At 41.0% G+C, this 27,097-nt stretch overlaps 1 protein-coding gene across 2 annotated transcripts in view; it reads right to left on the bottom strand.

Moving 5' to 3' along the window:
• Window positions 1-608: 608 nt before the first annotated feature.
• The window catches only part of TMEM184B (transmembrane protein 184B), a 33,233-nt gene continuing 6,744 nt past the window's right edge, over window positions 609-27,097 (bottom strand). The window contains exons 2-10 of one of the 2 annotated variants that reach the window (XM_083574232.1): window positions 21,210-21,440; window positions 18,032-18,197; window positions 13,765-13,855; window positions 12,660-12,735; window positions 8,383-8,474; window positions 7,566-7,735; window positions 6,838-7,032; window positions 5,931-5,954; window positions 609-4,852 (exon numbers count right to left, since the gene is read on the bottom strand). In XM_083574232.1, the coding sequence (XP_083430358.1) occupies window positions 4,611-4,852; window positions 5,931-5,954; window positions 6,838-7,032; window positions 7,566-7,735; window positions 8,383-8,474; window positions 12,660-12,735; window positions 13,765-13,855; window positions 18,032-18,197; window positions 21,210-21,413 (1,260 nt within the window). In that variant the 5' untranslated portion in view covers window positions 21,414-21,440 and the 3' untranslated portion in view covers window positions 609-4,610. The remainder of the gene's footprint in view (window positions 4,853-5,930; window positions 5,955-6,837; window positions 7,033-7,565; window positions 7,736-8,382; window positions 8,475-12,659; window positions 12,736-13,764; window positions 13,856-18,031; window positions 18,198-21,209; window positions 21,441-27,097) is intronic. The other variant, XM_083574233.1, reaches the window with a different exon arrangement.

Below are 27,097 nucleotides of genomic sequence, written 5' to 3'. Positions count from 1 at the left end.
ATTACATAGCCACAGCAACCTCCTAAGCAATTATTTCCACCGCTAGAAATAATGATAAGATCAGCCTCTGTCTCAGGCCCAAGAGAAATGTGGGAGTGTGTGGAATGGAGAAATACAATTTCCTAGAATAGGAAAGGAGATAAAGATTGTTACCTATGCTCCTTGTGACTTGGATGTTGAAAGATGACACCCACAAGAGAATAGACAAAGGGTGAGCAGAGTGTTATGCCAGAGAGAGAGATGTCAATTTGAGTTTGCACTGAAAAGTTTCCATGTCCTGGTTCCATGGTAGTAATTTAGGCTTCAATGCTCCACACTATGTGGGCATTTTCATACTTACCTGTAACAAATGAGAACATTGTAGCGGGAATCACTGTGTGAGATGGAAATTGAATTCATGGCTATGGGCACCTACCCATTCTATGGTTCCCCCATTTTTGCTCTCTATGCTCCATGGAATTCTTACTCCACCATCAAAATATATAACTGGAACATGTGCAAAATACAGAATTATACATTAACTGCATTTTATTTTAAAGCAGAGAATTCTAGACTATGAGAAATGAAGCGGAGAATATCCATAAATCAGTAACCAGAGACACATTAAGTACAATCTAGATTATCTCTATATTTTTATTTGTCGGATTTGCTTTTTTTCCGCAAAGCAGTATAACATCACAAAGATCAAAATAGAGACAATATCTTGTCTCTGAGCTCACATCAGTTATTACACAATAGGTACAAAACTAGGTAACTCTGTCTTATCATACAGCGTATATTTCCCCAGTCATTTATATACAAATAACTAAGCTACATGGAAAAATAGTAAAAACAAAATTCCAGAGGGTATGTTACTTGGTAAAAAAACAAAGTTGGGGGAGGAAAGAGAAGGCAAGGAAGGGAGCAGCGCTTAGAGTAGTCTGGTGGGGTTGATGTATAAGAATGCATATTTAATGATTAGCCTCTAAGAATCCCTAATCAAGGGCCTACCCAACATAGCAGCTTCCAGGAGCAGTAGTTGGTGTTGTAGGGCTGCCCTGACCTGCCAGCTTTTGAGTAGCTGCAGTTTATTGGGAGGCAGCAGGAGGGATAAGGCAGCAACAAGATCAGCATGGTGCAAATGCACCAGCAGAAGCACCAGATTGTCTCCACTGGTGTGTTTGCACTGTGCTGACCTCACTTCTGCCTTGTCTTTCCCCCTCCCAGTAAATTGGAGGTCAGGTAAGTAGCACAGCCCCACTCTGCCAACTGTTACTGTCCCCCCAAAAGATGTTGCTAGACTTCTCAATCATCCTTGACCATTGGCCATGCTAGCTGGAGCTGTAGTCCAGCAACATCTGGAGGGGGTGATGTTGGCTACCCCTGCCCTGATGGGAATGCAGGATCACTGCCGCACTGAGGGTCAAGTTCTTTGGGCCTATCACTTTCCAGTCTTGTGGGAGAGCAAAAACACCTTCCCTCTATTAACAGCTTAGCACTGATGCCTTTCCATGTCTCCACTTTGAAAAAAGCCACATAGCCTGAGACCTTTTGCTATTACTGGACCTTGTACATAGCTACTTGAAACTGCTACTCATAAGAAGCTCCAAGAAAAACCAACTTCTATGCACAATATGTATTTATATATAGCTTATGTTAAAAATTATTTTTTAAAAATATAGAATTTTTCCCAACACGGAAATACCGGCAAGTCAGCAGCACAGACTTCAGCCACATCCTTCACCCAACCCATACAAAAAGGGAACTGGCCATGAAGATTCGTTACAAATATGTGTAAATGTGTGTTGGAAGTGGTTGGAGAGTTGGGAAGTAAATGAGTCCCATAAAAACAGGCAAGAGTAAACTATTATCTCCTTCTCCAAAATTAGAAGTAAAAAACAACAAAACAAAAAAGGGTAAAAGGTCATTTCAAAGGGCTCTTTGAAATCCATTATGTTTCATGAGGAGGTATGTCATACTTCTGGATGAAGAAGTCCTACTGCAGGCACAAAGGGACAACTATTTTCTGGTGCAGGGACCTGACGCCCAATTCACAGCTGGTACAAGAGCAGCCCGTTAGTCTTTTTTGCAATAAGAGCTGCATCACTGTGAAAGTGTGGTTGTGCTGCACTGGAAAGGGGAGAAACCAGAGCCCTCTCCTGTGTTCCAGTTCTGCAAAGGTGGCGCACAGCAGCTCAACAACTGGCTACATCTAGCTCAAAAGAGGGTCAGAACGAGCATGCTTCAGCTACGGTGGCACAACTCACTGCTACGGCTCAGTAATTGGAGTGCCAGTTACAAAGTACAACTATGTGGGTCTGAGGGTTCCTTTTAAAGCAGCAACAGGATTTTAAAAGCCAACCCACAATAATATATTGCACACGTCTAACTGCAAAGAGAGGGATGTTTTTTTTATTTACAGAAACACGTTGCTTTTAAATATCTTCTCTTCTACTTCCTTCATCAATCCCTCAGGCTATTTCAAGCAGGGGATATGAATGGAACTGTTGTGCTCCAGTATCCCACCTCCTGTCCGGTTTCTTCTGGAACATACAGTGTGAGTGCAAACCGCAGCAGCACAACCGTCCCTCTTCCTCCAAGAAGAGTAACCACAAGTTTTAGAAAACCTGCCTAGCCCCACACAAACACTCTTGTCCAACCAAGCACAGCTTGGATGAAGGATGCTGCTGCTGTCCTTGAGCTCTGCATTAACTACGATGTGATGCATGGGTGAGATAGAATATTAAGGCACAGAGAAAAGGAACAAAAGAGTCAAACCCCAGAGATCCTCATTTCAAGACTCTTCACAGGAGGGGTTAAAATCACCGTAAAAGAGCAGGTGTATGCCATTAACCACAGCAAGCTGTGGGAGAGACACATATAGCAGCGTAGACCAGAACAAGCCTTACTGGTAGTGAATGGGGAAGAGGAATCGAGAGAGGTGTCAGGAAAGGAAGAAGTCGAATGTTATTCCCCTTTTTTTGCGGGCAGTATTAATGCAGGCACAATTAACCACAACGGCAGCAGAGAAGTACAACACACTGCAATTAATTCTATTGCCCTTTCCAGCTTTAAATCATCAAGCAAACCAAGGTGTCTGGTAAACTCAGTGACTGACAGGCTTTTCAGCTTGTAAAAGGGGCCTTGTGATTTCTCACTTAGTGAACTTGTGCAAGTACAGGCCAGGCCTAGAGAGGTTAATGGAAAACCAATGCATTTTTTAAACCACGTGGACTGAAGGGAATGTAGTGGCAAGGTAACAAATGCGCATCACAGATATGTTTACATCTGCTGGCGAAACTGCAGCCAGGCCGGTACAAAAGCAAGGGAAGAGAAGGTGGAATGCTCACCATCCCAGGCAAGCTGTATCCCACTGGCACTTAAAATTAACTATTAACAAAAGTAAAATATCGATGACAGCAAGAAGAACTGGTAATTTACAACACATGTTCTGGAATTTTAAAACACACCAGGACGTAAATGCCTAAGGAGGAGGATAGATGTGATAAAGACATTTTAGTATTAGGAGTTGCAGAACTACTCCTCCACAAGAGAAGTTACAAAAGAGAATGAAAAGAATGATGTGTTCTGCCTCTTCAAGTGAGTGCAACTAGACATCACCCAACAGGTGGTTCCCAAGCGCCCACTCGAGAATCAGCCAGTGTGGTCCCCCACCCACAATGGATGAGGATGTGCAGCTTGACTCAACAACCTGACTGGAATGTACATCCTTATCCTATGTCCTGAACAATTGTGTGTGACTCTCTGAACGGTGGGCATTAGCTTCTAGCAAAAATGTTTCCAAAGATGGGGCAAATCCTATTTTCAGAAAATGCATTGTATTCTCTTCAAGTGTTGGGCAAGGAACCCATCAGAAAAGCTACCTTCTGCCTCAACAAGCATATTTCACTTAGGCTCACTGTTCCAATCCAGAAGGTGTTTTTCTTCTTTTCCCTCTATCATACTTCTCCTACTCTAAAGCAGAAAACCAATCCCTTCTGAAGCACCCAATGCTGATCATTAGCAGAGGCAGAACATAAATGTGACTGTATTACTATGGAATATACTGTGCCTAAGGGAATTCTGGTCACAAGCCAAAAGTTGGTCAAAAGTTAATACTGGGGCAACAGTTAGAGACAGGGTTCAACCTATATACCAAATTAGGTCTAACAGGTGTCTAGAAGTGCATTTTAGTAGTGCAGTTGGGGGGGGGATTGTTTCTGCTACTTTCAGCCAGCCATATTTGAGACAACTTAGGTAAATGGGTAAAGATACAGCCTCATTTTTTCAAGCTTCCCTTGTCTGACCCTTCTTCCATCTGCCTTCCCCATTAACAACAGCAGAAACCCAGCATACAGAAAGTGTGGTCCCAGATATTTGTTGTATTCTATGCCAGGTGAATTTAGTGTTCCTTATTAAGTGAAATCTGCTCCAGGTTAAGCCTTTCAAGAAGAAACTAGGAAAAGACAGTCCAAACCACCTGCATTAGTCACAATGGTCCATGCTCACAATTGGCAACAGGAAGTGCCCATTCCTGACTTGAGCACCATATTAAAAAAGGGATATGACCTGTGTTTCTGGTTCAATAAATAAAGGGAAAGTTCCAGGCTGGGCCATGCTTCACCATCTGCTTAGAACTCATCATCTGAGCTCAGGAGTAGGGTCTTCTCATTATCACGAGCACCAGAGCTGCTGTGGGAGTGGGAGATCATGTGACTGCCATTACGCCAAGGTGGTCCATGTTCTAGGGTTGACTGCTGAGTGTACTGCTGGTAGGCAGGGGAGAAATTGTGGATGGCATCCTGCACAATGTCATGGGGATTCATGGTCTCCTTAAGGCTGCTAGAGATGCTCTTCATAGGGGCACAGCGGCCTAGAGAGAGAGAAATTAAGAATGTTTGAGGATAGAAGTCTTCCTCTCCCCACCCCCACCCCCAAATATCCCATTAATGTGAGCAAAAGCTGCTTGTGGTGCAACTTTTGGCAGTCAACAGACTGGTTACACCAGCCTGGAGGCATGCTAAAGCAAAATGAGTGACATAAAACATGGTGGCAACTCTGGGGAGGCAGCAGGAGCAAGAGATCATCACCTAGGCTGCAATGGGCTGCTTTCAAGGATCAGGAAAGGTTACACAACAGAAAGGTATAACTAGAGGGACAGAAAATCCACTCAGGAGGAAAGGTAACTTATACTAAGTGGCTTGAGCAGCTCGTGGTCTGAAACAAGGATAGGAGAAAGAAAGCAAGAGAAAGGGAAAGAGGGACTTATGTCCAAAGTAGATGTTCAGTTTCTGCTGGCAATAGGAAGCAAAGATGGAAGTCAGATCAAAGTGGAAGTCACACTTTAGGGTAGGGAATGGAGAAGATGAGCCATTGCATACACCACATACCAGTGCAGAAACTGCTTCCAGATGTTACTAACTCTGTCCCAGGAAGCAATCTGATTGTAACTGGTACCTACTTACTCCAATACTTTTACTTTTAAATTACTATAAAACATACAGTTTGGACAATGTAATGTGGATAACTTTTCTTTTAGCAGATTGGGGGTGGATGGGGGACAAAACACAAGTATACTAATGGCCTAGTCAACAGATTGAAGACAATGAGTCAAATAACGCCCCCCCCACACACATACACTTGAGACCCTCATGTGCAGCTGGAGGCTTCTTTAAAGCTTCTATCACAGCAATTTCCCTCTGCTGAAGAGGCAAGTCCCTTCTGCTTTAAAAACAACTTGGCTCTTTAGTAACCAAAGCAGCTGAGACAAAAACTTCAAAGCCACCTCCCCTTTCATTCATGCTTCTCCTGAAGTACACATACGTGCATTGGTTATACCTAATGGTATGCACACAGGACAGATAATGCAGGGAGCTGAAAAGAGTCACAGTAGCAAATAGCGTCTCAACAAAGAGACAGAGAAACAAATGAAGAGAGAGCATGTCACCTACCATATGGCCCATATGATGGAACAGCTGCGCCAGACACCAGAGCCCAAAGCAAGGGAAAGAGGAAAGAGGGGGGGAAACAAGAGAGGAAGATATGGGAAACAACAGTCTGAAAAGGCATGTTATTCTCAGGCTCTCCACCAGGAAATTACCACAATATTCATCTCTATAGCAAACCAAGTACAATTACTATTAAATACAAAATTTCAGAGGAGACTGTCTGTAAAACTCTACTTGGTTCTCCCCTGCCAAATATCTACAAGTGGATTTCCTAGTCTATTCCATCTCAACTATGCTCTGGACCTAGTCCCCTTCCCCAGTCCAGACAGACAGAACTGATACAGTGAACTTTGTTTACCATATCTAAGAAATGGCTCACCATCCCAAATTTTAGCATTAAGAGGAGGAGAAATGTATAGGAACATAATCACACTTTGTGTGCAGAAGGTCCCAGATTCAATCCCTCTAGATGGGGCTGGGAAAGACCACAAACTCAAACTCTGGAGAGCTGCTGCCAGTCAGTGTAGACAGCACTGAGCTAGGTAGAAGAACAATCTGACTTGGTATAAGCCAGCCTCCTGTGTTCTAAAACCATTATTTCCAAAGGGAAAACTTTTTATGCAGAAATTACTTCTATTCTTGCGTGCAGGGAAGCTCATAATAAATGCCGGGGAGTTCCTGTATAGCCATGGGAAGGACTCTCAAGAGAGTGTCTCCCATAATTCAATAGAAGATCGTCTTTCAGCCTGTACAGCTAGGGAAAACCAAATCAGAAGACGACCAGTGTGCAAATGTGGCAGATGGGAAAATGGTGTTCAGTTGCCCAGCTGAGGAATTTAAACTGTGAACAAGCTCAGCTGGGAAATCTCCCTTCACCACAGGCCCAGCAGTAAGTACCCTGCCTCCATACCTTGCGCATCAAGACGCTTGTCTGCATAGACCTTGTATGTGAACGCATGGCGCAGAGCAATGGCTGCAAAGAACATTTCCACGCAGATGATGAAATCCTGGTAGCCAGCAGCCACTGTCCCCTTACCCACAGATACATTGGCTGAGTTGATCTTTGGGATTGCACCACACCTCTCCAGAATGGCCAACAGCATCCCTGAGCAAAGCAGAATCAAATTGTAAGACTTAAGGGAACCTCAGAACACTCCACAGAACAACATACTGCAAAAAGGCCCAGAGATCAGTGTAGATAAGAAGCTCTCTGTTGCCACCTCGTTTTAATCTTTCTTTGTTGCAACATTTTATCATTTTAATCAGATTTTGTTTGTATTTTTCTTTCTTACGGTAACCTGTTTGGAGAATATTTGTTGAAAAGCAGGTTACAAATTGCCCATCCAAATGATAATAATAAGTCTCCACACAGGACACTTGCCTAACTAACAGTGTAATACTTTAAGACAAAAGCAGAATGGCTAAGTATGGGTATTTCAGAATACACAATATAAATAATTTTCATTTCTCGTACAAGGCAGAATCTGCATTTCACCTACAGCGAAAAGGCAACACTGATGAAAAGAATCCTAAACCAAATAGAAGAAAAATGTGTCACGTGTCATTAGGTTTTAATTGTCTCTCAGGCATTCCCAGTTACATCTACTTGTGGATTAAAGGCATGTGTGCTTGTCTCACCTTGCCAGAATGACAGGAAAATGACAGACTTGACCATGAAGAATTTCAGGACAGGGCTGTAGGGACTGAGAAGTTCACGTGTGGCAAAGTAAAAGAGGAAGAGGGCATAGAGGGCCAGGCTGACAGAAATATTGTAAATTATCGTCACATAGAGATACCCATTGGTGACACTGTAAGGGAAGAAAATATGAATGCTCAGTTTCTCACATACAGTGTTTCTTAGCTCATGCAGTGCTATAAAGACTTCTCCCTGCTCCCAGCTCCATCACTAAACAATGACCCAATGCCAACAGGGAGATTATACTACCATTACAACCAATTACAGCAACCTCCATTTCATACAACATACAGAGCTTTTCTACATTGAGAAAAGAGGGTAGTTACAGGGGAAATGTATGCAAGCCGGCACATTTGTGGAAATCAACATGCACATGCTTTACCAAAGCTTTTCCTGTGACTGCAGAGGTCAGGGGGCCATGTTAATAGGCTCTTATTCGTATTTTGTTTCCAACTTCCTCCTCCAGTGTTTTGCGGCAGCATACCATTTATTTTGAATTTATACTCACAGCAATTCTGTGAAGGTGGCCCAAAGCAACTAGCTCAAGGTTTACCCCGGGAACTTTATAGACTCTGATTTCAAGGTTCTGAAGCCAAATCAATCCACCTTTTTGCAGCCATGACATTACTGCATTCTCCCAGTTCTTATGATAGGTAAGTCCTTCCTTTTCAGTTAGACTCCTAGTCCCTCATAGGACTGTCAGATAAGTGTTTCGTGACAAAGAAAACTCTATAATTTAGAAATAAACTATTTACTTACTCAAAGTCCCCATCCTGGTACTTGCCAAATGCCTGGAGGATGACTGTAATAATTGCCATGAGGGGTTTTACCACACAGAACTGCAAGGTGGCCTGGAAGAGAGTAAAAGGAGGAGGAAGGCAAGATGGGTATTGAGAAGAACAAATGACCATAGCCTTCAGGCTTTGCTCTCTAACCAGTCAGTCCCATTCATCTAATGGACCAAAAAAAGCAGCACCTTCAATTTGGAATTATGACTGTCATTCTGCTTCTTGAACAGAGATGATAATCTGTTCATTAATTAGCCATGTTCAGAGTAAAAATATGTTTAAACATGGTTTCTTCTGTGTCTAAAAGCTGTCCAAGAGGCCACCCAACCAAAGGCTGGGTGAATGGACATCTGTATGCAGACTGGACACAACTCTTATTTCTCCTTTTCGTATAGTACTAAGGAAGCTGTTGGGGTTTTGAACTGATGCCTGAAAGCGGTAAAAACTGTAGCACACCTAAGCATATTGAAGCACAATCCAGACAAGACATACGTGCTCCTGGTTGGGAGTGAGAGGGACTCAGGGTGAAGCCATAGATAATGGTAACAAGAGCGGGGGTCACCTCAGTGGCTGCAGCAATATTGTGGCACACAGCCCAAGAATTGTGGTGACCCTATTTCTGGTGGGTCAGTAAAGGCTTTTTTAATTCCAGGAGACTTTTCCCTAAGTATCTGCTGTTGAGAGAGAGAGAGAGAGAGAGAGAGAGAGAGAGAGAGAGAGAGAGAGTATTCTGCAGTCTGTGCCTTTCTAACATTTTTATTGTAGCATTTTAATGTATTTTTACTGGGTTGTGCCCAATTAAGTCCTACTCAGAGTAGATCCATTGAAATCAGTGTACTTACGTTAGTAAAGTCCACTGATTCCAATGGGTCTACTCTGAGTATGAGTTAGATACAATCTACTGTATTTTAAACATATATTCATTGTCTTGCATGATTGTGATATTATACTTTTGTAAGCCACCCTGAACAGTATACAGTCACTAAAAATATGGGATAGAAATCTCTAAATAAATAAATAAATGTGTAATTGAAGCTCCCTCTTGGCAAAGGAAATGGCACATTTGCTTTCATAGACAGATTGTGAACTAGGCATCATGTTCAGAGGAGGAAAAGCTAGTGGAAGATTCTGGGATTTCAGCAGGAATCTCCTGCTTTGTAGAAAGCACTCAAGCCGGAAGAACCAGCCTTGCGGTCATATGAAAGAGAAAGCCAAAAGAGGGGGAAAGATTGCTTGTGATAAGATGCTCTTGGGTGGTGACCATAAAACTTCAATGAGATTAAAAAATCCCAGCACAATCCAGTTGATGAGTCACTGCCATGATGTGAACTGGAAAAGGTCAAGCTAATTGTTAAACTTGCTTCTAAGCTTCCTCTTCTCCATTCTGGGGGTTGTTTAATCATTTTCCTGCAGCCCAATCCCACAAACTTTTATTTTTAGACACTTCCTGGTGAAGAAAGTGTTAAGACATTACAGGGACAGCATGTGGGTGATGTGACCCAGACAGTTACTCTGTCACTGGGCAGAAGTCTAGGGGAGGACAAACAAATCATCAAAATGTGGTATGGCGCTAGCCCTCTTCTGAATCATATCTCATACACATTTAAGCTCCTGTCCAGTGGCCTGAGAATGTCACATTTGCCCCAGGCAAACAGAATGCTAGGAGTAGGAAATGTAGCTCCTTCTTCACTGGGGTGGAACATTGGGGAGAAGGGGAGAAAGTGTTCTCTGATCCAGTCAACCCTGTTGTTTCAACTGCAATTTTCAGAGAAACATTATGTTGTGCAGATGATGATGATGATTGAATTTATATACCGCCCTATACCCCGAAGTCTCAGTGCAGCTCACAGAAAATATTAGCAATCCCAATACACTTCTTTATTATTACCTCCACAGCATTCAGAAGAGACAGCCTCCTGGGTTGTAAATATGGACAAAAAAATTCCAAAACACTTGCTCTTGAATCTCTCAAGGACATACTGCTGTACATATACAAGCACTCTAACATTGACAGTGCAATTGCTCATGCTAAATGAAGTTCCAAAGTTAACATACTTTCACCATACACTCCCAATCCCAGGCCTGTAGCCAGAAATATGATGGCAGTGGCAGAGACACCATTTACAAATCCTTCAAAATCTAAAATGCAGGCGGTCGACAACCATGTATCTAGACTGTGCTCTGTTTAATATATTTTGCATTGCTTCCATTTAAAACATTATTTGATCTATAATATAATTTTAATAAAAATAGGAATTCACACTAAAAATAAAATGAAATTGAAAATAGCAAATATCCAAGAGGTTGTCAGGTAGCACAATGCATTACCATTCAGTGGCCAGGCTTCTGGAAGGGAGGAGGAGCTTTAATTCTTACTAAGGAATAGAGAATACACTGCCTGCTCATTTCCCCCTTGCATCTCCATGGGTAAGCAAGACTAGACTAGACTAGAGACATTCATTCATTCATTCATTTATCTGAAAATTCAAGGAAGAGGCCCTGGACTATCCTAGTGGGAATGAACTATTCTTTGGTAATGGACATTCATTCTGATGCCAAATTTCCATGTGGAATAGATGGACCCGAGAAACAGTAGTGTCTTGAGAGAAGACCTGTCTTCTGTGAGTCCTACTGTACTACTATTAAGGGAAGGGCAGGGGAAAGAGAAACTTTATCAATAGGATTGTGTAGTAAAAATGTATCAAGAACCATTGTCACTTCCTCCCGACAGTTTACACAGAGCTGGCTGCAGCATATCAGGTAATTTATTCTCTACAATTAAACTGGGAGAGGTTCCCTTGGTGAAGAGTTGTGGCTCATCCTTGACTGCTTCCTCTGCAAGACCCAAGTAGGAGGACTCACATGAGGAGCATGTGACATTTAATCACATACAAGAACCTGTTGCAACTAATGATCATCATGAGGTACAAACAAATTATCAGGACAACTGAGTCAGATATTTACACGTCTTGATGCGAACAAAAAAAAAGTTGCTCGTTGCCTAACACCATACACAGGCTAAAAATAACCCAAGTAGTATCAGAGTCACACCCCCACTTCCAAAAGCATTAGATCACACAATGTTCCCTCACACGAGCCAAATTTGAACCCTTGGCCACATCGCCTCAACTATTTCTAGACTCAGCATGAACTGAAGGAACATTCAGCATCTTTTTCTAATCTAACCCTAAGGTTATATTCTCCCTATGCCTTTTACTGAGTTTCCTTCCTCCATTTGTGTCACAATAACACAATTGCACACCAGTCTTCACTCACAATCTCCTTTACCATTTTTTAAAAAAGAGGTTTTCAATATTTGTATGGATGAGTTTTTTCTATTGCATCTCAGTGACAATGTGCTTTAGGTGTTAATGCTGCCTTTGCTCTCAAATGAAGTTTTATAAAAATGGGATAAATCTGTAGGGGGGGGGGGAGTAGTGGGAGAAGACAATCAGCGCATAGCTCACAATGTGCTGGTGCCTATTTACCGGGACATGAGGCAGAAAGGGCTTCAGTCACACCAAAAGTGATGGGTACATACCTGAGGTATATAAAACCATATAAAGAACGAGACACTGCAGATCACAAGGTCAGATAAACAGGTATATCCTTGACAGAGCAATGCAGTGTGGTTGAAATAGCCCAAAATATAATGTAGTAAAAGTTACGAAATGTGAACAAACCATGCATACTTTCTACACTCCCAGTTAAACTGACATCGCGGCAGAGTCAATAATGCAGCTAGGTACTGATACTTTATCTGATGCTAGCATTCTTGCTGTTACTGAATCAATTCTCTCTAAATATTTTTAAACTCATACAGGTTCTTTTACTGCAGAGCTGGGCCTTGGCTGAAAAGTGAAGTGGCAAGTTACGTAAGAAGGGCAAGTGAGATTTCAGTTCAATGTTTCCTGTTCCATAGCTCACACAAAACTTCCCCTAGGCTACAAGGCTAAGTGGAACTAAATTCTTCTTTACTTCTGTCTCCAATTTTCAAAAGGTTGGCAGAACTGACAGACCTAGAAGTGATTTGTGTGTTCTGTATAGATAAATTAAAGAGAATAAGCAAAGGGTGGGGGGTGGCAGGGGGCACATACTCATCTTAACTGACATCCTCACTCACACTTTCAGCAGTGTCCTAAAACTAGTTTAAGGGAGTCCCTGCAGATACTACTTCCGAATAATCCTATGGAGAGAAGCATCATGTGGCAGCATCTTACTCTCCAATCAAGTTCTGTCCTTCCATACCTGCTTACAAAATCTCAGAAATCCAATGGAATACGTCTTTCCCCATAAGCAACAGGTTCCATACATACAGCTGGACCTAAAAGCAAGATAGCAAGACAGCTGATCAGAAAACAATTCGATTTCATCTTTAACTTTATTATTATTATTGGGTTTTACAAACAGGAATAATGTTATACAAATAAGTATACCAAGTTTTCTCATGGTATTTGTATATCACAAAAATAGCATAATAAATGTGGAAAAATATATACCATACAACGTATGTTTCATTATTAGTGGTCAATGTATAAATAGATTTCATATATTATTATTTTATAAATAAAGTGTATAAGTATTTATGATGTTTGACAGCAGTTTAACTGTTTTCTCATGCTGATGTCTAGAATGGATATATAATATTAAACACTTTTTAAAAGAAAAGGATCAGACAGAGCACTTCAGAGTATGACAATAATATCTCTTTTAGTCTTCAGAGAAAGTAGAGTTAAACAACCCACTGACAAACAAGCAAGGAAGCAAGCAAACAAACAAGCAAGCAAGCAAGCAGGCACACAATTTGTTCCCCACATTTTCTTCCCAAATTGCTTTCTCCACGCATTTATGTTAAATTACAGCTGCAAGATTCAACCCACCTCCCACTGATGTTAATAGGTGCTGTTGCTTCCCAAGTACTGCAGATTTCACAATGTCTTGTTGTGTGAAGAACAATTGTGGTTAATTTGAAATTAGGACAGAAATGCCTTAGGGCAACAACAAAACTATTGCCAGTATGACTAAAAGGAGCTTGGAGGAGAACAAGGAAAATAAGGCTGGAAGTGCAATTCACGTGTGACCAAATGGTCTCAATCAGACGGGTGTGGAAATTGGTAAACTAGATGAAGGGGCCTTATTCAACGTTAAGGCATACTCATCTCACTGAAGAGTTTCCAGTGGCAGATGCAGAACAAGTGCTATGATAGATGTCAGCCTGCACTCAAGTCTTTGTAAAGATAAAGAAGATAGATAGATAGATAGATAGATAGATAGATAGATAGATGATAGATAGATAGATAGATAGATAGATAGATAGATAGATAGATATAGATAGGACACACAGCATACTCACTCAATGGACTTCCCTCTAATCTCAGACATGATGGAGCTCTCTCCGCCAAGGTACTCATAGCAGAGGCTAAGGAAGTTATAGATTACAAAAGCTGCAAAAAGAGATGAAACCAGCAAAAATCACTAAATATACTCCAAGGGTTTCAAAGGATGTTGTTTAAAAGGAACCACGGGGGGTGGGGGTGGTTCTAGCTCAGCAATTCAAAAAGAATCCCACAATGCACTACCAGATCTGTCATTTGATTAAAGACATTTTTATTGATCGACTATTTGAGTTTATTTGAATCAATTAAAATCTGCATATGAATAAAACAGCAAAAAAGGGGGGACCTCACTGCTTTTAGAATGTACACAAATATGTCACAGTCAAAACCACCTCAGAAGAGGTCTTTTGTCCTATACGAGAGGAAGAATGCTGCTTCTAAGATATTCTCTGCTATCCACGATTTTTGTAAGTATCTTATCTTATCTTGAAGTACTTATTTTTGTGAGTACTTTATCTTATTTATTTTATTTAAAAAGTCTGCTCCAATTCACTGGGGATAATTTTTTATTTATCAAAAGGTTCTCAGTTGAGAGAGGAATGATGGGCTGTGCCAGGATGCAGGCAAGATAATTTGCTTCATATACATAACAGGAATATTATGCAATAAATTACTTATAGTGCAATCCACTTGCAATGCTTCCACTCACACCACAAATATTCTTTTTACCATTCCACCTGCAAGCCATTCCGCCATGCTTATCTATGGAAGTTGTTCAGAGCATTTTATATGTCATTTCTAGACTCACAGTGCTCCCTAGTGTCATTCTGGGACATTGATGGTGTACTAGATGGGGAAGTTCCCATGACAATTCAGTCATGCAACTTGCTTGTGCTATTTCTGTTTACTTCGAAGGTCTCACATGCAAATATTGACCAGGTGCCAAACTGCTAAGCTTGACCAAGGCGATGACAAACACACACTCCCTAGTATAAACCAATGGGTTTCCAGCTCTGTAATCACATTTTAAAAAACTGAATGATAAGCTTGGTACTCAAAAGCTCTGTTCATGTGAGGATCATTACCAGATTCTTATTGCCTACAATATCACGAACTGTGGCTGAACCTCACCCATGAGAATACACTAGGACAGCTGTGAGCGGAGTTCTTCCTGGTTCAAAATCTCAATGCAGCTGTGAATTTTAACAGCACTTGTGGAAATGAGATGACTTCATTAGGACTACAGCAGGAATCCTTTTTACTTTGAAGGTCTCCAATTCAAATACTGCCCAGGCATTAAGATCACCTAGTCCAGTTGAAAATTAAAGCCTGTGCTATTAATTTTGTTTTTTTAAAAACCCAGCATGGTTACTAAATACACATTAAGTGTCACATCTACTTTGTTACTACGAGTTACAAAGGTTCTGTTTTGTTGAGAGTAAGAGTCTTGCCTTTTGTGAACTGCTCTTCTGTTGTCCTGTGGTGGTATTCAAGATCCAAGTCAAGTGTATTCCTTTCCCCCCTTCTGCACTGCTTTTTGACTTTGATAAAAGTCAAATATCATAATTCTAACCTATTTTTTTGTCTAGAATTCCATATGGGTATTATTTACTCCCATGTTCAATGGCACAGAAGCACGCAGCAAGGCCATACAGTGTACTCCCACTCCCCAACATCCCACGCTCTTCTTTTGACATCCACATATGCAGGGAAAACACTTTCACACATACAGTTGTACATACAAAGGCTTCACTAGAATTTTGAATCCAAATTGTTCCAGATCCCAAGGATGGCTTCATGCATACAATTACATCTGTAAGGAGGTGGTCCTTACAGATGTCTATGCAGTGTATGTGGACTCCAGGGAAGAGTATGGCCTGCTTCTTGCTCTCATGTTGTTGAACACAAAAGTTAAAAAAATCTAAACAGGGTATATCATGTCCCAAAAAATGGTTACTGGCATACCATTCCACTCCAGGTCACCAAAATGAAACTTGGTATGGCATAATGGTTAAAGAAGAAGCACTAACTAAGCTCACTGGGTGATCTCCAGCCAGTCACTATCTCTCAGCCTATCCTCAACCCAAACTCAGTGCCACAATCATAAGGGTTTATTTGGATAAAAGGTTCCAGAAAATATTAATTCAGTAAAAACTAGCAGACAGCTTCTTGTATCCAGTTCCGTTCACAGAATTCTATAGGAACCAATCACTTATATAATGAATGTCTTATTACACAGAGTGAAGTCTTGCTCCGGTCAACAATCTTCCTGCATCTCCAGATGTCTACAAAACAAGTTCAGTGCTTTTGTGGGAGGAATAACCAAAAGCACACTGCTGTTCAAGAGGTTTCCGCCCTGCCCTCTGATACAGGAAAGGCTCATTATAGTAGGAGCTGCCTATTCTGGGACCTTGTTTAGGAGAAGATGAAATTAGGTGGAAGACAACAAAAGCGTTTCCAACATTCCTCAAGCTCCTCATGGAAGTACATTTAGGTTGCACACGCACACCTATGCAAATTTATATTGGAATAAATCCCATTTAACATGCAATAGCACTTTCTTCAAAGGAGACATGCATAAGATTGTGCTGAAGTCTCTGGCTAGTGCTCTACTGCCAACATTTCCAGTTGAAGATGTTATTTAAATTCTCAAATAAGACTACCAACTAAAAAAAAAATCAAACACTAAATGCCACAGATTCCAGCTGTGTATTTTCTTTAACGTTTTCCAAGGGCAGACTTTCCCAAGGGAAAAATCTCTTTTGAAATGAAAGGAGATTCCCACCCCCTCCTGTTTTCTGATTTTCCTAGACATAGTTTTAACTATAGAAAGTATGAAAGCAGGGAGAGGGACCCAAACCTATTTGCATACAGGCCATCAAGCTGGCAAACTTTAGAATGTGGGCTGACCCTCTGAGCAGATGTTGTCATGTTTGCAAACTCCCTAGGCGAGGCAAAGGGGATAATAGCTGTTGCTAGGAGATGAATTTCACAGAGCAGCAGGCTTCCTGCTATGCAGCTACGCCTTTATATACACACTCAGCAAAGGCAGAGGAAAGGGAAAGCCAGGCCAAACAAAGATGGCCTCTGGATTGTGTGTGTGTGCATCTGCCATCTGTTAACACATCCCAATGTATTGTCATAGGTGTGAAAAGCCCAGTGATCCCCTAACCACAGTTGTTCATTGGCAAATATTGCACTAGTATCATATAAAGCATATTTTCATATGGCTATGAAACTCAGCAGGAGACTCTCTTAGTATGGCTTGCTCAAAAAAAAAAAAAAAAAAATCTCACAAGATCCACAGACTAAAACATTTTAAAGTACAGCAAGTGCTGCAGGGTAATTTTTTTGTTTCATCCAAATCAGTGTGTTCTACCCAAGTAACCAGAAAAAGAATATTTTCAACTTATTTAAATAGGAATTTTGTTGAAGGTTGTTTTTCAGTTAAAGATAAAGAAACTCTGCAATGAATGTACCATGATCAGTTTAAATTTGTCACATGCTCTCTAGCATTGGAGCAGGAAATCTAGTCATGAGATCATTCACATATTTGTCCTTCTGAACAATTTCAGGAGATTGTATTAAATAAGTCATAACTGCCCTAATTTAAAAACAAAACAAAACTGTATTTACATGTTTTTATGAAAACCAGAGGAATGTAAAAGTCTTTTTTCACATGATTCCTAGAAAGCATCTTTCAGGTATCTGGGATCAATAGCTGGACAGCTGCAGAATTCTACCAGTAGTCCAAATCTTTTGGTGGTCCCAAGTTGGCAAAGGCTATCCTAGAGCAACTGCTCAGGTTGATTTAGTAGTAATCTGCCAAGAGAACTCACTCATACATTCTCTTTTCTTCTTTGATGGAAAATTACTGGCATAATCTATTGAGTGAATCACCAGAACCAAAGGAGTCATACCTATTTGCATGGTTTCTTGGGTTCTTGTATCTGGGCTTCTGAATTCTGTGCCAATATTATTTTTCATCATCTGAACCTTCTTATATGATGGGAGAATGTCCACAGATTCTAACAACATATTGCATTTATTCCATCCCTATGTATTAGTTCATATACAGATCCCTTTTCTGCTGTAGTGAGCAATATCTATAGCCAGCAGCTTGGCCTATCATTCCATCATTGCCATAGACTTCCTGCCACTTCTCCATATTTAGAACACAACCCCATATTTAACTAAGACCCTTGTGTACGGGTACTTCCTTCAGGCTCACATACAAAGCACCACCTTCTCTCTAGCCTGTTTCCATGCCTTCCAGCACCTTACCTTCATAGCAATCCCGCACTGTGCCAAAGTAAACATAGTACTGGTCATTGGTGAAGAAAAGGAGGCTGAGCCATGAGTCGACAGCATAAATGGGCACAATGAAGAGGATCCGGACAATATAGCGCTGCTCATTGGGGCAACTGTAGCAACGAAGGTGCATATAGATCTGGATGAAAAAGATGGTGAAGAGGATAATGTCAAATTAGAACAAAAGTAAGCTAAGAGGAAGAGGAGTGATAATGGGAATTTAAGAATGCAATGCCATACACAACATATAAGCACTTTTTTGCTCTCATAAGGCTTTCTTACTGAGTTTATAGCTTGGTAGGATATATTTACTTGGTTTTTGCACTGTAAGGTCTATGTTTACCCTACATCTGCTCTTTATCCTTAAACAAGACCAAGGGATAAAATTCATTTACAAAGTAAGGTAGCTTATGAATATATAAATTGCTATAAAATGTAATGAAATGAACATTCTGTACTATATTTACTGTAAGATAAAAAGCAACTGTCCCACAGTATTTTTTCTATCCAAATGATAAGAATAATCTTAGTTTTTTAAAAAAGTACTAGGCATCTGAATGATATACTTTTCACTTGAGATTTACTTATTTTAATTACAAACTGATTTGGTTTCTAAATGTAATGTGCTGAAGCCATGAAATGGCTACAATACTGAAGCTATCCTATGCTATCGTTCACATTCATTATCCAGATGTCTACATTTCACAGCTTCAATATATTACTTTTAGAAACCAGATTTAAGCACATACACATGACATATATGACTCGTATGTTTTCAGTGCAGTACAGTAGCAGAGCCTTCTGTAATGTCATGATCCCACACAAAAATAAAGTTTTTGGATCTATAAATATAAGACAACCAAAGTGAGGACCAGCCAAAAACACAACTTTAATCTGCAATGACATATATTACGTCTCTCAAATATAAACTCTATTGTGCTTTCTAATAACAGAAGAGTACACCAATAAGTTTTGCAAATGAATCAAATCTCATCTTTAAAATGTTTTGTTTTATATGGTAGCCTGCCTCTCTTACAAGTTAAAATCTTTACTGACTAGAAACAGACAGGATGGAGAGTGTATTAGAATGTTGGTTATGAACAGTAATTTTGAAATAGTGCTTTTCTTGGCCCACAGGGTGTTTCCAGATAGCAGCAACACCAGGAGTGCAAACACAGGAAATTCTTCAAAAAAGGAGGCATTTCCTAAGGTTTTTTTCTTTTGCAGAGGGAAAAGTTTTGTATGATTATGACTAGTTGGCTTCAATAGTACACCCTAGCTGCTCTTTGCCTTATAATCTAGTTTTACACAGCCAATCATATATAATTCAGTGCAAAGATATTGAGCATTTTTAGTCAGCTTCATAACAGAGCTCAATTGATCTTTGCAAGCAGAGGATTCACTTAGCTATCGATTCCAACAGCATTTTGATAGAGTCATTCTCCATGGATTTCTCTCCTTTAAATCCATCTACACTAGTGCTCATGACTATGTTCTGTGTCCATGAATTCCATAACATCACAGATTGTAAGACTAGAACTCTCCCTTTGTACACTCTGGGGGCCAACTGTTTACACACCAAGATCAGATGGCGCTATTCCTAGAGACATGCAGCAGATGACCAATTAATGTTCTAAAGAAGAAGAACTAATAAGATTCATTGTTGCTGCCCAAGTAAATGTCAGGTGAGCTGTTATTCTGATTCATAAAGTAGCTAATCCCTTTTTGAATCTCACACAGCCAGTTTCAAGAATGCTCTGTAGCTCTCCAATGGATAGTCACTTATCTATTCATTAACCCACAGGTGTTAAACACAGGTTGATGAAATTGTAGGGTTTGCATGTGTTACTCATCATACAAGGACACTATTAGACAGCATTACAAAGAGGATGCTAAATTTGGTTTGTACCGTCACCCACCAACCTGATGAAATACAGCAGCCAAGTCTTACAGCAGAAATGCTGGCGGCAGGAGGAGAGGAAAATGCCTCTGCCACCTCCTCCTCACCGTGCAACCAGGTTTGCTGAAATCATTTGTACAGCGTGTTCATCATCATGACAGACATTTTGGGCAGAAATTTAAAATGATAAATGGCTGTTTATTCCTTGTGCTAAGAACAGGCAGAGCTATGAAATTGGAAGATAACGCCAAAGGGTTATTAAACCCCATGAATCATGGCACATCATCATTACATAGCCTTCTCCCACCCCCACCCCAATGAAACACACTTAATTAAATGTACATCATTCCTAAGCCAATCAACTGCATTACTATGAGGGAAGTGTGTTGTCTGCATACCTCTGAAGTTGACGGACTAATTACTACTTAGGATTCTGGAATAAAGGCCCCAGGGCCTATCACAGCAATCCACCCCATAGTATTAGCAGTCTGACAGGAAAGATGCTTGATCTTCTATAGCTTTGACATTGCCCTGCTTTTCCCTACAAGTTACTGCCTAGATTTATTGTTAGGCAAGACATGGGTACCATGAACTTAATGGCGAGCTGAAGAGACTAATTTGTAGACAGCTTCCTGGCAGCTGCAGCCTTATGTACATGCTGGCACTGTCTGAACGGCTCTGAGGTTTGCTTCTCTCACACACAATGGGATGGGACAGCAAAGTCCTGCATTCCCCCCACCCTCCATACTCTAGCTGTTTTTAGCCACATCATTTCCACTCTCACTACTCTATGAGAACAGACTCATATCGCACCACAGCTAATACCTGACAAACATATATTCTACCTGATAAACATCTGTATCACAACTAAAGACGCACTCTCCTCTCCTTCAAGTTACATGGGGGCTTGTTCAAAGGTGTTAATCCATAGGTGCACCTGTATACATTGTGCAAATGGAGTTGGAGATTGCTCATGTATGCTACAGGCCATAATATTGAATAAAGTGATCTGTAGCTTAAAAGGGAAGTAGCAGTAACCACTTTGGGTAACAAGCTCCATCCACTCTACATGATCTAATGATGGCAGAGAGTAGAACAGGTAAGGCTATAGCAAGCTTAACTGTAGTCAGCACAGTAAATTTAACAGCTCGCTCTCTCTCTCTCTCTCTCTCTCTCTCTCTCTGGCTGCAGTAGAAAAGGTGCCTTTATAAAGCACCATTCAAAATGCTAGAAGTATTTTATTTTGCTTACCTGATGGCAAGTAATAAGCAAAGCAGTCCACACGAAGAAACCTGAGATGGCCTGGGCAGCTGTAGTCATTAGGAATATTGGTTGCTCCACAGCAGTGGGAGTGCCAACCTCAGACATCCAGGATAAGTTGGGGGCTGCAGCAGGAGTGCTGGCTGGGGAGCCCAGCTCAGGCACAGACATGACTCCAGTCACTACGATCATCATGTCCTCAGAGTTGTGGGTCCTTCAGATCTAAAGAGGAATTATATATAGAGAGAAAGACAGAAAAGTTTCAAAATAGCAGAAACAACCTATCATAGCCAGAACACCTCACAGGTATCCCAGAGTTTTGCTAAACATTTCTGTCAAGTGTAAAGGCCTTCAGTAGCAAAGGTAAACAGGAATAATTTGGGAGAAATCGCTCATGTTCCTATGGTATCAAACACAGCTACTCTTTAGTCGCTGAACTGTCAGAAAGAAGGTCAGACATGTGAAAAGCAGTTCTAAATTTAAAATGCAGAGAATTCTGGAACACTGCCTAAAATAATCGTGCATTTTTGATACTCTATTAACACATTCAATTTTATTCCTTTCTTAAGTGGTTATACAAAGAGTTGCAATAAGTTTTTTCAAAAACATGGGGCACAACATTTGAAGGTGACTGTTTTGAGACCGCAGGAAGAAGCTGGCTGTTTGTGCATCTAGTGATCTCTTCTCTCAAGTCACCCCATGAAGCAAAAACTTCATACAGAACAGAAGGTAGTAAAAAGCACCAATACTTGATAGAAATGTATTGGCTTTACATGGTATATGTGTGCCCAACCAATATATAGATGTGCTAGCCTGGTACTGACTTAAAACCTCCTGTCTGACTCTGATTGTTCTCATAGAATCATAGAATCATAGAGTTGGAAGAGACCACAAGGGCCATCGAGTCCAACCCCCTGCCAAGCAGGAAACACCATTCTGACAGAATCAGAAGTACAACTGAGCAGAAAAAATCCAAACATTTATGGATTAAATGTTCATTATCATTAGCTACGCTCGTTATACAAATTCAAAAACTGACAAAGTGTCAGCAGTGAAGAAGATCAAGTAGTCTGGAAATGAGATCATAAGCAAGTACTCTTGTCTCTAAGAAATGGGGGGATGAACTGAAAAGCCAATAGGTAAATTATCTAAGTTGTTAAACTGAAATTATGAAGCACAACTATGCATGAATTACAAAAGTGATACACACAGCAGGAAAAATTTTGGAGAACCAAGTATTTCTATATGAAGTCTTTTCATTTATCACAACCAGACCAGTAGACTATAAAAAGAATCAACATGTGATTTTGTTTTCCTCTGGCCTTACAAGAAAAGAGCAAATAAGGTAAGCACGTGGAGAGTCCCCTTTCAACATAGATCTTTTGATTGTTCTAGCTGGGCCAGCCACCATTCTAGTTACATAACAATTCCTACTTCAGTTTGTTTTAATACATCATTCTCATTGCTGAAATATCCACCCAGTCTGAATATATGATAAAAATACCCAATGGTAAAAATACTTTACATTCTACGGGGAACACAAAGCTATTTTGAAAAGAATGGAGACTGACAAACCCCCATAGTGCACGAAGAACAAGGAGATAGTATATAGACCAGTGGTTCCCAAATAGGGGTCCGCGGAACACACCCAGGGGGTCCATGGCCCCAATCCTTGCCTCCTCCCCCCACTAATTTTTTGTCATTTTTGCACGGGTAATATCACAAATCTTATGGTCTGTTTTAGCACCATGTGATTTTTCAATATATTGGCCAAAATCAGTTTTGAAATTCCACTGTGATGACGATTTTGACCTGGCAATATGCAGCAGTATGTTGCTTCTTGTGCAAGGGAGAGCAGGGCAGCTGATTTAAAGGCACCGCCAATATGCTGCTGGTCTGAGCTGCCTTCCCTCAGAAGGGAAAACAGGACAGCAGATTGCAAGGTGCTGCCTTCCCCTCACACTGATGGAGAACAGGGCAGCTGATGGCCCTCACTTCAGGGTACTGTGGCACTACCTTCCCCTGGCACTGAGGCGAAGCAGCTTTTCTCAGTCAGCAGGAAAGCAACAGCAGCCACAGTGGATGTGCATTTTCGCTGGCTCGATGGCTTGATGCACACCCCCATCTCCATCCCCTCCCACTCAAACCATGCAGTGGAGGTGATTCTGCTTCCTCTCCTCCCTGCAACCATCCAATCTCTGTGGCTGCTTCTTCCTTCATCTGCAGGCACCCTACCCACCCAACCTCTATTGCTGGTCCTTCCCTCATCCCCACGCCTGACCTCCAATTTCAGACGTTGTGATATATCGGAATATCGTGATGTTTAGCTGCTGATATATTACGATGTTGAAAACCAGATATTGCTCAGCCCTGGTGTGTTTTTTAATATACCTAAAATCCTTTGCTTATTAGGGGCTACCCCACATTTTGTTCAAAAAATTGCTCTGCAGAGGTAACTACCATAGAGTAGGGGGTCTGTGGCTTGGCTTTTGAAAAATAGGGGGCCCTCAGTAATTAGCTAATTGGGAATCACTGGTATAGACCACTGTTACCAGACTTGGTGCCCTCCAGATGTTGTTGGACTCCCAACTCCCATAAATCTCAGCCACATGGCCAATGGTCAGGGATTATTGCAGTCGAAAGCAAACTCAAAAGGTCTGCATTTGCATGAGAAGTGGGGTTTGAGGGGAGATCTGTGGAAATACTAAATATAATATGACTACTGCACTTGGAAAGAGAAAAACCCCAGATGTGCTTGAAGCAGAGGAAGGAAGGAAGGAAGGAAGGAAGGAAGGAAGGAAGGAAGGAAGGAAGAAGTTCTATAGAAAAAGATGACACTCGGGAAACTGAAAACAGGGTGGAGTTTGAGACGCCTTTGCTGCTGAGTCTGGAGGAAATTGGTTTCCGTCTGACAACATTCTACATACCACAGGGCACAAGTAAGAGGTTTTTGCTAAGCTTATGAAACACACATGTAGGAAGGATTTACCACAGATGTATGCCTAGCCAATTAAGCTTGAATGAAAAGGTGAAAGAAATTATCAGGTATCTGTGAGGCTGAGGAGAGAGGAATATCCAATCCTATTACAATGTAAAAAGAGATATTGTAAATCACAGCAATGCCTACAATAAACGAGGATAGTTTAAAAAACAACAACACACCAACCCTAGTCTACACAAACACTCCCCTTTATGATCAATTCACATGACTGCTAGATATAAATACCAAAGCAGGGGATTTGTCTGCAATTTATAACAGACGCTTTATTAAAAACCTTCTTATAATAGAGCCTTTCTATCAAGAAGCCCAAAAGAATGAACTGGACTTTCCATTCTTAGTGCTAAAGTGGTAGTTAAAGGATGCAATTCTATGCCTACTTAGTAAAGGTAAAGGGACCCCTGACTATTAGGTCCAGTCATGGACGACTCTGGGGTTGCGGCACTCATCTCGCTTTACTGGCCATGGGAGCCGGCGTACAGCTTTCGGTTCATGTGGCCAGCATGACTAAGCCGCTTCTGGCGAACTAGAGCAGCGCATGGAAACGCCCTTTACCTTCCCACCGGAGCGGTACCTATTTATCTACTTGCACTTTGTGCTTTTGAACTGCTAGGTTGGTAGGAGCAGGGACCGAGCAACAGAAGCTCACCCCGTCGCGGGATTCGAACCGCTGACCTTCCGATAGGCAAGCCCTAGGCTCTGTGGTTTAACCCACAGCGCCACCCGCATCCCATGCCTACTAACTTGGCAGTCCTGATTTTTTCAAATAGGATTACTTACTTGGCAGTAATCCTATTTGAAAAAATCTAGACTTTTGAAACATGGATAGGAAACAGCTGAAGAGACACAGCTCTGAAGTCAAACCTTTCTTCTGAAAAGTTCTGGAGGACTCAAAAGCATGTACACTATTTTATGCTGTTTAGGTTGTCCTAATAAAATCCTTGCCTTAATGTGATTTTGAAACTTAGCTTGATTATTAGGCAAACCACTATCTTTCAGTTTCAACTCTGTTTGCAATATGGATATGATAACATTTGCAAGGATTGTGGCAAAGATTACTGAGATAGAGAGTTCTCAGTACTTCATATACAGTAATGTGTTATTATTATTTAAACAGATTACAGAACCTATAAATCTACATACCCTATTCTAAGTGCAAGCCAAGATTTTAGAAGAAAGCAAAACAAACCGAACAGTGCCATCAGAAAACAATATTCAGGCAATGGTCCAGGGCCCAACTCAAGAGAATGAGCGGGAACACCTCCAAACATAGCAATGCTGGCTTAACACATTTTTAAATAAACAAAAGATTACACATGAAAACCAGAGTGTAAAATTACCTAACTGCACCAGTGGACAAATCACTCCCCCTTGCCCCCGCCAGGCCCAGCCCCACCAAAAAAACCCCTAAGAAATGTAAGGGGAAATGCATTTTCAAATGGCAAGTGTCTAGACAGGCATTCAAAACGCAAAGAAACAACACATGAAACATACACTGCCCCCTAGTGCATGAAACCAGTGAATAATGCATCTGGCTAATAAAGCAGTCAAGCATATCATTCATCCCCCAAAATTTTAGAATGTGTGGTATGTTTTCAAATAATATTTTCCAAGCAAATAATATTTGCTTTGAATTATTAAAAAAAAAAGCACATGCTTTCATTCCACCAGAGATATACCAACAATCTCTACATAGCAACAGGTCAATTTTTATGTAAACTGCTTTGAGTTTTGTGTGTGTGTTTACAATCAAGCAGTGTATAAATTTTATGAAATAAATAAGCAGGTCACCATATATTTCAGGTTTGTGACCTATCCGTCTACCTCTTCAAGGAACTGTCGCTCTACTAACATAAGAGTGGGGAACTGTTTCCAGCCAGCAGGCCGCATCTCTGTGCACCTCTGCAGGTCACAGTGATGTCAGGTGTTTCATTTTTGCCTACGTGGTTTGAAATTAAACTGTGTGGGCAACAGAATGTGTGTGCAGCAATCAGCTGATTGTAAATACTTGGGAAGTACTGAGCAAAAGCCAGTGTTTAGGAAACACTGTGCAAGGGGCTTTCCAAGCACCTCCATCCAGAACACCTTTTGTCAAAGCTCTGCCTTTACCTGCACTTCAACTGACACCATATATGGCATCAGGTTTTGGGCAGGTGGGTGAGGCTTGGCCAAAACGGGCCTCACGGTCCAAATGGGAAGGTCTGGTGGGTCTAATTAGGCTCACAGACTAGACGTCTAAAGGTTGTTGTTGTGGCTAGGGATGCCTTTTTTATTCAATACACTGCTACTACTCACCATTCTGAAACTGTTATCTTGACACCATTAATTCATGCATATCTAAACGGACTGGAGTAACTTAATATTCTTTGCAAGTATTGAAAACTGGTGCAGGGGCAAATCTTGAGTTTGAATATGAATGGCATAATTGTGTTTTAAATGTGTGCACCAACTTTCATTCTGATCTCTCAGTCTTCAAAAGAGACATTACAATTTGTTTTGCACCTCCCCCCCCCCTTTAAAAATACATGTGTGGACTGAGTTGGCTTTTAAAATGTAGGATTGTGCCCTGAACTTGTGTACTGAATTTGGACACTTCAATATTTAGAGTTATCATATAGGTGACAGATTTATAACTGAAATGCTGAAGTGTCAAATTAGACCAAAGGCCTCATTTGCTCTATCAATCAAGTGCTGAATGGAAATAGACACAATATTTTCCAGCAGCTGCTCCATCTATATACTTCTGGAGGCAATTCAAGGTGCTGGTTGCCACTTTCTGAGCAGTGCTCTCTGTAGACAGAGAGGGCACTAAGCAAATCACTTTTGAAGACCAAGGTCAGAATGAAAAGGAATCAGGGCACAGGTTCCATGTTTGACTGAC

This window comes from Podarcis filfolensis, assembly GCF_964270895.1.
Source record: "Podarcis filfolensis genome assembly, chromosome: 10".
Classification (NCBI taxonomy): domain Eukaryota; kingdom Metazoa; phylum Chordata; class Lepidosauria; order Squamata; family Lacertidae; genus Podarcis; species Podarcis filfolensis.
This window is presented reverse-complemented; position numbering and strand designations above follow the sequence as displayed.